Source organism: Cyprinodon tularosa, unplaced genomic scaffold, assembly GCF_016077235.1.
Source record: "Cyprinodon tularosa strain WSP-4 unplaced genomic scaffold, ASM1607723v1 ctg246, whole genome shotgun sequence".
Classification (NCBI taxonomy): Eukaryota; Metazoa; Chordata; class Actinopteri; order Cyprinodontiformes; family Cyprinodontidae; genus Cyprinodon; species Cyprinodon tularosa.
The window spans coordinates 1335588-1347646 of NW_024038913.1; the positions used below are offsets into that span (position 1 = coordinate 1335588).

Sequence of the window (12059 nt, forward strand, 5' to 3'; positions counted from 1 at the left end):
TTTTGAATTTAGATTGTCTTGTTTCATTGGTAACATGTCTCACCTACCACCTCATTTCAAGAGCAAATGCACTTATTTTAAGAAAAGATTACTTATTTTGATTTCTGTTTTTCCAGTGGTATTGCTCTTGATACTGTCTTAAATCCTTATCGATAGTTCTTGCTGTTTTTGAAAGAATTTATTTTTTTTTTTACTTACTGCTTTTTTACTTTACTGCTTTCCATTCCCGCTTACTCTACCCATCATGACTGTTGTATTGTGTGCTAAGAAAAAGTGAAACAGAGAATAAGTGGAGAAAAGACAAACTTTCAGGTTTAAAAATAAGACAAATTGGTCTAAAAGTTTGAACTTTAAGAAATAAATGCCAAGTTATTATTTATGCAAAACGATTAAGCTGTTGAATGAAGGTTCTTAAATCAACCAGCTTAACATCATATCTAAAAATCCTGAGAAAAATCAAATGGAGTGATTTAAAAGAGTTAAACTCATTATTTATCTAAATAAAGTCAATTTACAGAAAAACACAAAAATAAAAAATCCAAAGACTAATAGGAAAGTTAAGTAAGGATAACTCTGCTCTACAATGCTTCCACAAACATGGTTAAACAGCATGTTTTATTAAGATGAGACAAACTATTTTAAAATCTAGTTAAACCAATTAGAGTCTGAGATTAATTGTTTTTTTGTGAAAAAACCCCCAACAATTCTTGCAGAATTATAATAGAAAAATAGACGAACAGCATACGATGCACACAGATTTATCAAAGCCAAATCATAAAGGGTAATCTGCCCTGGCTCTGACCCGATTGGGCAACGATTCCTGGTGGTTTCCTGGATTCCCTACTGAACACAAACTCAGCTCAGTCTTTGCAGCATGTGCTTCCAGTAGGGCAAACACTAGGACTGGTTGATCAGCCAATCAGAGATGGACTGAGGGTAATGTGAGACACAATAGATTAAAAAAAGTCTCCGTAAACTATATATGGTATTATTTTTGCTTCACTTGCTTCTTTAAATTAAAGAAACTAAAGTATGTTTTTTATCTGTAGCTACATTTCTATCTCATGTCTGGAGCTGTTTTTACTTTTTTCCAAGAAAAAATATTAATCAGGTATAAAAATTAAAAGATGGATCTAAAGCGTAAATTTAGCATTTTAATCAGCATTTAACAAATGCGTCTTTTGGCCATAGCAACCCATGAGCTCATAAGAAAATTTACATTTTGAATATTTAACTTCTTCACATTTGTGGTCAAAGGGGATTATTTAGTTTTTATCTAAAAAGTCCAGGAAGATTTTGTTAAAACCTGGAGAGTACTAGTTTTTATAGTTAGATTGGTCAAATCTGATATGTTGCTGCTCAGTGTGTTATATGTGGTTTTTGTTGTTTTTATTTTTCATGTTTTTATATTAAAGAAACTGCATTAAATTGCTTTTTTTCAATTGAAAGACTGCAACTAAGCATTTAATTCAAGCTTAAACTGATCTGCTATTATTGTAATTTACCAAGTTGTATTTTATGGTTTGGCAAAACAAAGGTTGATCTTCTCAGTTTAAATGCATTTCGTGACCATCCAATACATATTATAGTGTCAACTGGTTCAAAAATAAAAAAAAGAAATCAGGATTTAAGGTTGTGATTTATCTGTTTGTTTGTTTTTTTCTTCCAAATTACCCCTAGTAAATCTCGGCCGGGCTGCCTTCGAAGCTATGTCTTTGTTGGTTAACCAAATCCACAAAAACCTGGAGGGAAACCAAGACCAGCATGGTCGCAACAACCTGCTGGCATCCTACGTTCATTACGTCTTTCGCCTTCCCACCAACGAACCAACAATGCCTCCAACAGGTGTGCTACCAATCAAATCTACCTGTGTATTAAACGTGTTAAAACTTCTTCACAGGTTCTGTCAATCATATATGTTTATGTCCATATATGTGTAATATTTCCTCCTGGAAAACAGACCCTCATTCCTATGAGATGCATATGCAGAGTGCTACCTTATCCAGGGCAACTGGCCGCCCAAGCAGCCTGCTTCTGTCCCGTTCAAAGAGCATTAGCAATTCCAACCCTGACCTGGCTAGCACACCAATTTCCCCTGATGAAGAAGTCCAAAGGATCATAGGAAGCAAGGTAAGTTTGAACTGATATGTTTTAGTGTTTGTTTTACGTTTTATTACACCCACTGTGCCATTTTTCTCTTTTTCTGTAATTCAGTTATTTTAATTTAATAATACTGTCTTGACTCTTCACAGCAGATTCATTAAGCTGAAGTCGACTGAGAACTGTTCCAGCAGTTAATCACTGCTTAGTTAATACAGTTGTGCTTCTTGTCCCTGTCTTGTGTTTCTATTAGCTCCTTCAGTTTTTTGCTCCCTCTAACCTGCTTCTCCCCCCCCCACGAACCCTTTTCCTTTTATTTCCTTCAAGCTTTATTTTTGTTTCTTCCTGATTTTAGCCTGAATCAGGTGTTAATTGGCCTCCCTTTGCTCACTGTGTCTTGCCTCTTGCCACACTGTGTGTGTGTGTTTGTGTGTGTGTGTGTGTGTGTGTGTGTTTCGTTGGGTGCTTTTGGCAGGGCATTGACCGCTCCCACTCTTGGGTAAACTCTGCTTATGCCCCTGGGGGCTCCAGATCTGTGCTACGCCGGAACCCCAACTCCAGCTGCGAACTCAAGCAGGTGCCAAATCCTTCCTTCATCCTCCTCCTAATTTTCACCTTCGTCTCTCGAAGCCTCTGCTCAACTCTTGTGGGTTTATTAATCACATTTCTCAGAGGTTGTAATTTGACTCTGCACGGACCCATTCTCTGCAAACTTCATCCTCCTTTTCATGATCAGTGACTACTTTTTCTCCATCGTTTCCAACATTTTCTCTCCCGCTGCCTGACAAGCTGTTTTTTTTGTCACCTAACACAGAGGCTTGCCTGCAACTCATTAGATTTTTTTCAGCCTCATCAGAGTTCTTAAAAAGCACTCCATCCCATCCACCCATTCTTATCCACCCATTTTCACATCACTGTCCTCATTTCTGTGTTCACCTCACCATCACCTCATGTCAGGCAAGCGACCACAGCTGCAATCGCATGTCTGCCTTTCTGGACAGCGTGGCCTTGTTAACTGTTCCCACGAGACCAATTATGAAGAAGGTAAAACTAAAGTGGCATCTACTGTAACAAACTGTTAAAAAAAAAAATCATTCTTCTCTAACTATACCCACGAGTTCTGTTTCTTATGTTAAATAGTTTCATTTCATTTTCTTTATCTTTTTTTATGGAGCTATCTAAACGTGTGTTTATTATAAGGGCAGTAGTACATTTAGGGATTTGAAAATATCAATACCTGAGTAAAAAACTCTTATAGATTGTTTGCTTTGAGATGATTTTCTCTTGTAAGCTAAAACTTGGTGTGTTGGTTGGTATCTAGTTGCTCCATGAGGAGCTGGCATTACAGTGGGTCGTCAGCACGAGCACAGTGAGGGAAGCAGCACTGCAACAAGCTTGGTTTTTCTTCCAGTTGATGGTGAGTATTTTTATGTGAATTTTCAATTATTTTAAATGACCATATAAATTCTGTATCTCTAAAGCGAACACTTGTAGCTTAAGAACCTTTTAAGTGTTCATTCCTTTCCCTTTTTGCAGACCAAGAGCATGGCTCACCACTTATTCCTGACATCTAAGCTAGATGCTCCCAGACGCCAGCGCTTCCCTGACCGCTTTGTTGATGATATAGCAGCACTTGTGTGTGCTGTTAGTGCAGAAATTGCCAGCCGACACCACAAGGTACACATATGCAATAAAGACGTAATGATCTGCTGTTGGCGCTTCTAATAACAGGAAATAAAAAGCTTAATCTTAGTGAATATACTTTATAATTCATGGGCATACTTCTTAAAAAGCTAAGCATGTAAAATCTTGGTCGTGTATACTATCCCTTGTACAGCTAGTAAATTAATTTTGTATTTTCAGCAGTTATGAGACATAATGATCCCTATGTTTAATCAATCTTAATAATGACTTTAGTTTTCAACGTTTTTCATGAAACTGAAGTTATTGAAATGCGCTTTTATGCTCTCTCCTTGTTATTGATTGTCCGTTTTTCTTCCCACCCTCTCAGGATGTGGAGCTTGTGGAGAGGTTAAATAACAGTCTGGCCTTCTTCCTTAACGATCTGCTATCTCTGATGGACCGGGGCTTTGTGTTCAACCTAATTCGCTCCTACTACAAACAGGTGCCCATTAATTCTCTCATCAGACTACCCACTTCTACTTTCTCTTCTTAACTTCTTCCATTCAACAAATTGTTTAACAGATCTCTAACAAGCTCCACACAACACAAAATCCCAGCTCTCTGAATGCCCTGAGGATGGACTTTATGCGTATTGTCTGCAGCCATGAGCATTATGTCATGCTAAACCTGCCCTGCTCATCTCTGAGTCCTCCAGCATCCCCTTCCCCTTCTACCTCATCCACTACTTCACAGGTACTGGAGTAGATGCAGAAATCTAGATTTGTTTGTGGTTTTAATATTTCTAAATCAGGTTTAAAGATATTTGTTTTTTTAGCTACTTATACAGATGTACGTTTGCTCATTACATTACGATTTTAAAATATCTTTTGTTTTTCAGGGCTCAGCATTTTCAAGTGTGGTGCAAGACCATGGTGTGGCCACCATGTTTGAGCTGTCGGTCCCTTTTCGCCAGCAGCACTTCTTGTCAGGGCTGCTGTTGACTGAGCTCTCGCTCATTCTGGATCCTGAGGGAGAAGGGTAGGTTCTTAATGGTTCTATGTCCAGTGCTGTGCAAAATCAGTCATCTTTATTAAGGTTTTAATTTTTACAGCCTTATACTTTTCTGTATCTTTTATTTTAATCCAGAAAAATCTAAAAATCACGCTGTGTTTTGTGTTCAGTTCTCCAAGTCTGTACTTAGATATATGATGCATGTTCCCACCAGCTGTTCTCATCTAGACAAGATTTTCTTTTTCCTGCTCTTCTCTGCTAAATAGTTCTAACCCAGTCTGGTCAGAAGGAGACCATATGTGCAATTGGATTTTTCTCCTTCATAATATCATAACTTAATGACTATTTTATGCCACACAGTGGCACATAAAATGCACAGAATTTAGTTATTTTAATTTGAAAAAAATGGGAAGAAGATACTGTGGTTTGAATACTTTTACCAGCTACTGTATTTGGAAGAGATAAAAGTTTATCTTATTGGGTTTTTAATTAACTTGATACACACAGAAACTTTCAGTAAACAATGTCTTATGAAGCCTTTTGTTGTCTGCAGGGTTTCCTTCCTTCACAAAAAGGCTATCAGTGCTGTTCACTCACTGCTGTGCAGCCATGATGCAGACACGCGTTACAAGGACCCCCAGGTTAGAGCGCATGTTGCTCAGCTCTACCTGCCCCTGCTACCTATTGTCATGGAGTCCCTGCATCAGCTCCATGATTTCTGTGGTCAGTGGAATGTTTTTTTGCTTCCAGAACCTTTTAAACAATCTTGGTGAATAATAACATTCCGGGCTCCTTTCCTTATACCAGACTCCTCGACTGCACGTGCTCGCCATGCTTCTACCTACTTTGAAGATACTGACCCAGACAGTGGCAATGTTATCAGTCAGTCTGTTGCCATGGCGATTGCAGGCTCCCCTTTACCACACGCCAAAGCCAACCAATTTGCACTCCCCTCTGTGGTAAGTGATAATGACAAGGTTCAGACTGCTCTCCTGGGCCACAAAGCCTGATGGGTTCCAGGTCTCCCTCTTCACAGGAGGCAGCACATTCTCTCTTACTTTTGTCAGGTTTTATTCTGAAGCAGATCCCAGGAATTGCTCTTGAACTTCTCTTTTTGTCTGTTCTCTCCCAGGCTGGTCGCCAGTCCAGCTCTCTGTCTGCTGAGTGCAGCCGGACTCTGCTGGTGTGCTTCTTGTGGGTGCTGAAGAACGCAGATGCATCCCTCCTGGAGCGCTGGGTTTCCGATTTGTCTGTTCTACAAATCAACCGCTTGCTGGATCTACTTCATCTTTGTGTTTCCTGTTTTGAATACAAGGTAAAATAATGAGGAATGATCACAACCTGTTGTTAGGAAGCATTTCATTACTGTTCTTTTAATGGAAAGAAATGGAAAGCTAATATATTTAAGCTCAACCCACTCTCATGGATGCCCAAACTCAATTGAAATGTGGTCCTGCACCTTGAGCACGCATGAAGGGTGTATGTATCAGCTGTCTTTTTAATTAGGGAATTAAAACTTTGTTTCTATATAGAAAGTTCACTCTTTAATAAAGATCTGCACCCAGAAATACATATAGGTTTACAGATAACCAAAATGGACCAGATGAGTATCTTTAATTTGTGGAAATTATAGTTTAAAAAAGGGTTTAAAAAAAAGATAGATTGGTTTGTGTACCTAAACTGTTAAACTTAAATAAAAAGCATTGTAAACTAGGGCACTTCCAGTTTTGTAAGGTTCTCATGTCATTTCATTCCTACTAGGTGAAATTTTAAGAATACAATTTTTAAAGTGCTAACACTGGTGACATTTTCTGACTGATTTGTGTAGGGAAGGAAAGCTTTAGAGAGGATAAACAGCCTGACATTTAAAAAGTCTCAGGACATGAAAGCCCGACTGGAGGAAGCCATACTGGGAACTATAGGAGCCCGTCAAGAAATGGTCCGCCGCTGCAGAGGTAAGGAGCATGAGAGGATAATGCTTCAGTGTCTGTCTGCAACTGTTTAAGTGTAACATTCACCATTGTTTGTTTTTGCTTTTACAGAAAGGAGTCCGTACGGCAGCCAGGAAAACGTCAGGTGGAAAAAGAACGTCAACCACTGGAAACAAAATACGGACAGAATTGACAAGTATGCTAATCTAAGTGATGAAATTAAAATAAAGCAATATGATTTCATACAGCTGTATCCTTTTGTATGTAATATACTGATGATTGTTCCCTAAACTCTCCTAGGAGTAAGGCAGAGATGGAGCAGGAGTCTGTGGTGGATGGGAACTTAGCTACAGAGGCATCTCTCATAGTGTTGGACACACTGGAAATTATAGTTAAGGTGAAAATTAAAGAAAAATTTAAATGTTTTCTTTTCTTATTTTATTTATTAGGCTCTCCTCCTTCAGTATTTGGCATATATGTTCTCCCTTAGACTGTGGTTGCATCTGAGCTGAAGGAGAGCGTTCTCGGTGGAGTCCTGAGAGTGATCCTTCACAGCATGGCAGGAAACCAGAGCGCCCTCTTCCTGCAGCACTGCTTCACTACACAGAGAGCTCTGGTTTTCAAGGTAAGAGCATGTTCTGTTCTGATAGTTGATCATCGTTTAATAAAATGTAGAAGATTGCAAAAAAAATATTCATTTACATTTATTCTAAGCTCATTAAATAACTAACAGAACTTAATTCGAATAATTTGTCAACCAACTCTGTGTTTTCGTGAAGTTTCCAGAGATGCTTTTTGAAGAGGACACAGAGCTGTGTGCAGACCTTTGCTTGCGTCTCCTTCGTCACTGCAGCAGCAGTGTTAGCTGTGTCAGAAGCCATGCCTCCGCCTCTCTTTACCTCCTCATGAGGCAGAACTTTGAGATTGGAAATGTAGGTTTATCACTGTTTCAGGGTAACTCTGAAGTATCTTTCATTTTGTCAGCTGTTTATCATATATAGCCTATAATGATGTATTTCACAGCTGCCTTCTTTGTGTCGGGTCTTGTTTCAGAACTTTGCCCGGGTAAAGATGCAGGTCACCATGTCTCTGTCATCATTAGTGGGAACATCACAGAACTTCAATGAAGAGCATCTTCGTCGGTCACTAAAGACCATCCTGACATATGCTGAGGAGGACCTAGAGCTGCGTGAGACACCATTCCCTGATCAGGTAATGTACTCATGATCCTCTTCTTAGAGTGCATTCATTAGATACAAAAAGTGTGAAAAATGTGCTAAATGTGGTTTCAAAACTGCAGGTCCAGGATCTGGTCTTCAACCTGCACATGATTCTTACTGACACTGTGAAAATGAAAGAGCATCAGCAGGATCCTGAAATGCTTATTGACCTGATGTACAGGTATTAAGAAACACATTGATAAGTTATTTTGCTGAAAAATAGTGCCGAAATAACATAACATATATTCTCTATGTCAGGATTGCCAAAGGCTACCAGAACTCTCCTGACCTGCGCCTCACATGGCTTCAGAACATGGCAGGGAAGCACTCTGAAAGAGGGAACCACGCCGAGGCGGCCCACTGCCTCGTCCACAGCGCAGCACTTGTGGCAGAGTACCTGAACATGCTGGAGGACTGCCGCTACCTGCCAATCGGTTGTGTTACATTTCAGGTAAGTTCGTAACACTTAATATTTGAAGTCTACTGAAAGTTTTTAAAAGCCTGGAACTTACGTGTCATTTTACACGTAATTTTATCAGAATTGAATGTGGTAGACCAACACAGATTGTAAAAAATTATATAGCAGGAGGTGAAATGTATTTTTCTACGTTTCTTATTGATAAATAAACAGTCACACTGGTTGGAGATGTATTTAGTTTCAATCTGTTTCATGTCTAAATGGTTTCTCTGTTCTTGCTAAACAATGGCATCCCCCACCTTTTGTTTCTGTAAGGCGGGTTTACTTTGATGATGTATAGTTTATCCTGCGCTCTTGTTTAATCTGAACACAATTCCATATGTTTGCTTTGCCCTCTGCATGGCTTGTGGCAAACTGCAAAGATGATTATTGACATTCATTTTCATCTCTTTTATGAAGTGTATTCTTTTTAGAAGGCATGGCTGATATTTGTCTCATTATGAGATATTTTCTGCTGAGCTCTGGGTCCTTTCAGCTCATCTGGAGTTGCTACTTCTCTAATTAATAATCTCCAGCCTCAGGATGTCGGTTCAGGAACAGCTGCTTATTTTTTTAATGTAGTTAACTTCTGTTTACTAATCTAACTATTTCTAATGGCAACTTGTTGCCCTGATTAATAGAGTAAAGGGAGCCAAATATAAATGTTGATGAAGATTTCTTTCCCCTTAAACTTTTTGTTTATCTGACAGAATATACGAATCCAAAAGATTATGGTATGGATTATACTGTATGTGGAAAATAATGCCTATCTTAATCCTCCATGTTTTCTCACAGAATATTTCATCTAACGTATTAGAGGAGTCAGCAGTCTCAGATGATGTCCTGTCTCCTGAGGAGGAAGGCATTTGTGCTGGGAAGTATTTCAGCGAGTCCGGCCTAGTGGGCCTCCTGGAGCAAGCAGCTGCCTCTTTTAACATGGTACCACTCACATTCTCTGACTCCATGGCGACAGGCTACACATAGCAAACTGATTGTGAAGTATGTGTAGACGTTGTGTTGCATTGTGTTCCACCCCAGGCTGCCATGTATGAAGCGATAAATGAGGTCTACAAGATTCTGTTACCCATCCACGAAGCCAACAGAGACTTCAAAAAGCTGGCGACCGTCCATGGGAAGCTGCAGGAAGCCTTCAACAAAGTCTACAACCAAGTTAGTGGACTGTTATTTAAAGAATGTCACTTTAAAACAACAAAAAACCACTTTGTTCTGTGTCTTATTTTTTCTTTTTTGTTCTCTTTTCAATGTCTGCAGAGTTCAGGATGGGAGGTAATGTTTTAATTTCACTGATTAAATACAGTAAATTAAGCAAAATATGCAGTCATTTTGTTTGTTTTTTTACACTCACAATATTTTCTCCTTTATTTTTATTTTCTATTTGTTTCTCCCCTTTGTGGATGGCATGTTACTGGTGAGTTTGACAAAACTGACTAACTTTGCCTTTATAAGCTTTTTTTTTTGCATTGCTTGGTGTTTTAAAGCCCTATCTGAGATGCCACTGAACTGTCTTTTCAGTATCTTTTCTTTCTTCTAGATTACTTTAACTATTGTATTTATTTTTTTTAAATCCCATTTCCAGTCTGCAGAGGATGTTTGGGACCTACTTCCGAGTTGGTTTCTATGGTTGCCGCTTTGGAGATTTGGATGAGCAGGAGTTTGTCTACAAGGAGCCTTCAATCACCAAATTAGCTGAAATCTCCCACAGGCTGGAGGCAAGCTGATTTATCACAATCCTAATAAAGGTGTCACTAGTGATTTATGAAAAGCTTAAAGATGAAACTTTTCACTCTGCAGGAGTTCTACTCTGAAAGGTTTGGGGATGATGTGGTTGAAATTATCAAGGACTCCAATCCAGTCGACAAAACCAAACTGGATCCCAACAAGGTGTCCTAATATGTTCCTTTAGTTATAAATATAAAGAAGTAGGAGTCCTAGAAAGAAACTAACTGGTGCTACTTTTATAGGCCTTCCTCCAGATCACCTATGTTGAGCCTTACTTTGACACCTATGAGCTGAAGGAAAGGATCACCTATTTTGACAAGAACTACAACCTTCGCACCTTCATGTACTGCACTCCCTTCACCCTGGATGGCCGGGCACATGGCGACCTGCACGAGCAGTACAAGCGCAAAACCATCCTGACGACGTCTCACGCCTTCCCCTATATAAAGACAAGAGTCAACGTCATCCACAAGGAGGAGGTAGTTTTCCACAGAAATATCATGTGCGTTTGAATGCAATAGTTGTTTCTTAACCATTTTTTTCTGTTTGTTGGTTGGCTCTCCAGATTATCCTGGTTCCCATGGAGGTGGCGATTGAAGACATGCAGAAGAAGACGCAAGAGCTTGCCTTTGCTACAAATCAAGACCCTGCAGACCCTAAGATGCTTCAAATGGTGCTGCAGGGCTGTGTGGGAACCACTGTCAACCAGGTGCTGGATTTAAACAAAAGCCTTATAATGTTTGAAATGTCAAAGTCAACCTCCCTCTGAAGTATTAAGCCCCTTTAAATCCAGCCTGAAGTCTGGTTCAGACATTCCTCAGTCAATATGTAACAGTTCCTCCCCCTCACAGGGTCCCCTTGAGGTGGCGCAGGTCTTTCTCTCCGACATCCCACAGGACCCAAAGCTGTTTCGCCATCACAACAAACTGCGGCTTTGCTTTAAGGACTTCACCAAGAGGTGATGACACGCTCCACACCTCAGGCTCAGACCGCTGTGTAACCTAGAAAAATAAATCCCTACTGTCTGCTTCTCCTCTGCTATTTGTGATGCAGGTGTGAGGACGCCCTGAAGAAGAATAAGGCCCTGATTGGGCCAGACCAGAGAGAATACCACCGAGAGCTGGAGCGAAACTACCACAAACTAAAAGAAGCGTTGGGTCCCCTCATCACCCGCAAGATCCCCCAGCTGTACAGACCACTGCCGGTTCAGACCCTCCAAACACAACGGTAATCTGAGACATTAACAGATGTCGGGGCTCCCAGAATGAGCTCATGCAACTGTAACAATGGAGCAACATGAAACCAAATCTCATCACAATTATATCTTTACACTTTCAAAAGTGTTCATACTGCCTTAGCTTTCAATATTGTTTCTTTAGAATAGGAAACTTTAATTTATTAGACAACTGCAAAGCAATCGATGTTGTGAAGTTGGGAGTAAATGTTAAGGTAGATTTTTTATTTATCTTTTTATGTTTTAAAAAAATTTAAAAAGTAACAAATTTGCATTTAGACCCCTTTAGTCCAATTCCCTCTTAAGTCTGTTGAAGAAATAAATCCAGCTGTTTGTTTAAGGCCTCAGAGGTTTGTTTGAGAAGGTTAAACAATCTTCCAGCTTGTAATTTGAGATGTTTCACCATTTTAGCCAAGACTGAAAGAAATGTTAGCAAAAGGGCTTCACTGCTTAAGCAACATAATAACCTGCTATTTTACATGTGCAGTCCTTGAATAATTTCGAATTTAGAGAGCTTTAGAGAGCTTCATGTTCCTTTGAATGAACTGGAGCTCATTCAGGCCCATTTTTATACCCTTTTTTTCTTGTGGCAGTACTCATGAGAGTTAATGTGTGTATGCATGTTAATCCGGATGTAGCGTTAGCAGCTTGCCATGGTTACTTTACCATAGTTTCCTGGTCTCTTACACGATATGTAAAAATTTCCAAGCAGCGAAACCTGCAGGTGAGTCCCTCATTGTTTG

The 12059-nt window shown here is 39.6% G+C and overlaps 1 protein-coding gene across 2 annotated transcripts in view; it reads left to right on the forward strand.

Moving 5' to 3' along the window:
- The window catches only part of LOC119785306 (dedicator of cytokinesis protein 7-like), a 33177-nt gene that overhangs the window by 18938 nt on the left and 2180 nt on the right, over window positions 1-12059 (forward strand). The window contains exons 21-49 of one of the 2 annotated variants that reach the window (XM_038287873.1): window positions 1681-1845; window positions 1961-2130; window positions 2576-2677; window positions 3058-3144; window positions 3422-3517; window positions 3637-3777; window positions 4112-4225; window positions 4306-4476; window positions 4622-4761; window positions 5288-5457; window positions 5542-5693; window positions 5867-6049; window positions 6563-6689; window positions 6777-6861; window positions 6966-7062; window positions 7156-7290; window positions 7445-7597; window positions 7719-7877; window positions 7966-8066; window positions 8144-8336; window positions 9138-9281; window positions 9381-9512; window positions 9615-9629; window positions 9947-10072; window positions 10155-10244; window positions 10325-10561; window positions 10648-10791; window positions 10934-11040; window positions 11136-11309. In XM_038287873.1, the coding sequence (XP_038143801.1) occupies window positions 1681-1845; window positions 1961-2130; window positions 2576-2677; window positions 3058-3144; window positions 3422-3517; window positions 3637-3777; window positions 4112-4225; window positions 4306-4476; window positions 4622-4761; window positions 5288-5457; window positions 5542-5693; window positions 5867-6049; window positions 6563-6689; window positions 6777-6861; window positions 6966-7062; window positions 7156-7290; window positions 7445-7597; window positions 7719-7877; window positions 7966-8066; window positions 8144-8336; window positions 9138-9281; window positions 9381-9512; window positions 9615-9629; window positions 9947-10072; window positions 10155-10244; window positions 10325-10561; window positions 10648-10791; window positions 10934-11040; window positions 11136-11309 (3910 nt within the window). The remainder of the gene's footprint in view (window positions 1-1680; window positions 1846-1960; window positions 2131-2575; window positions 2678-3057; window positions 3145-3421; window positions 3518-3636; window positions 3778-4111; window positions 4226-4305; window positions 4477-4621; window positions 4762-5287; window positions 5458-5541; window positions 5694-5866; window positions 6050-6562; window positions 6690-6776; window positions 6862-6965; window positions 7063-7155; window positions 7291-7444; window positions 7598-7718; window positions 7878-7965; window positions 8067-8143; window positions 8337-9137; window positions 9282-9380; window positions 9513-9614; window positions 9630-9946; window positions 10073-10154; window positions 10245-10324; window positions 10562-10647; window positions 10792-10933; window positions 11041-11135; window positions 11310-12059) is intronic. The other variant, XM_038287874.1, reaches the window with a different exon arrangement.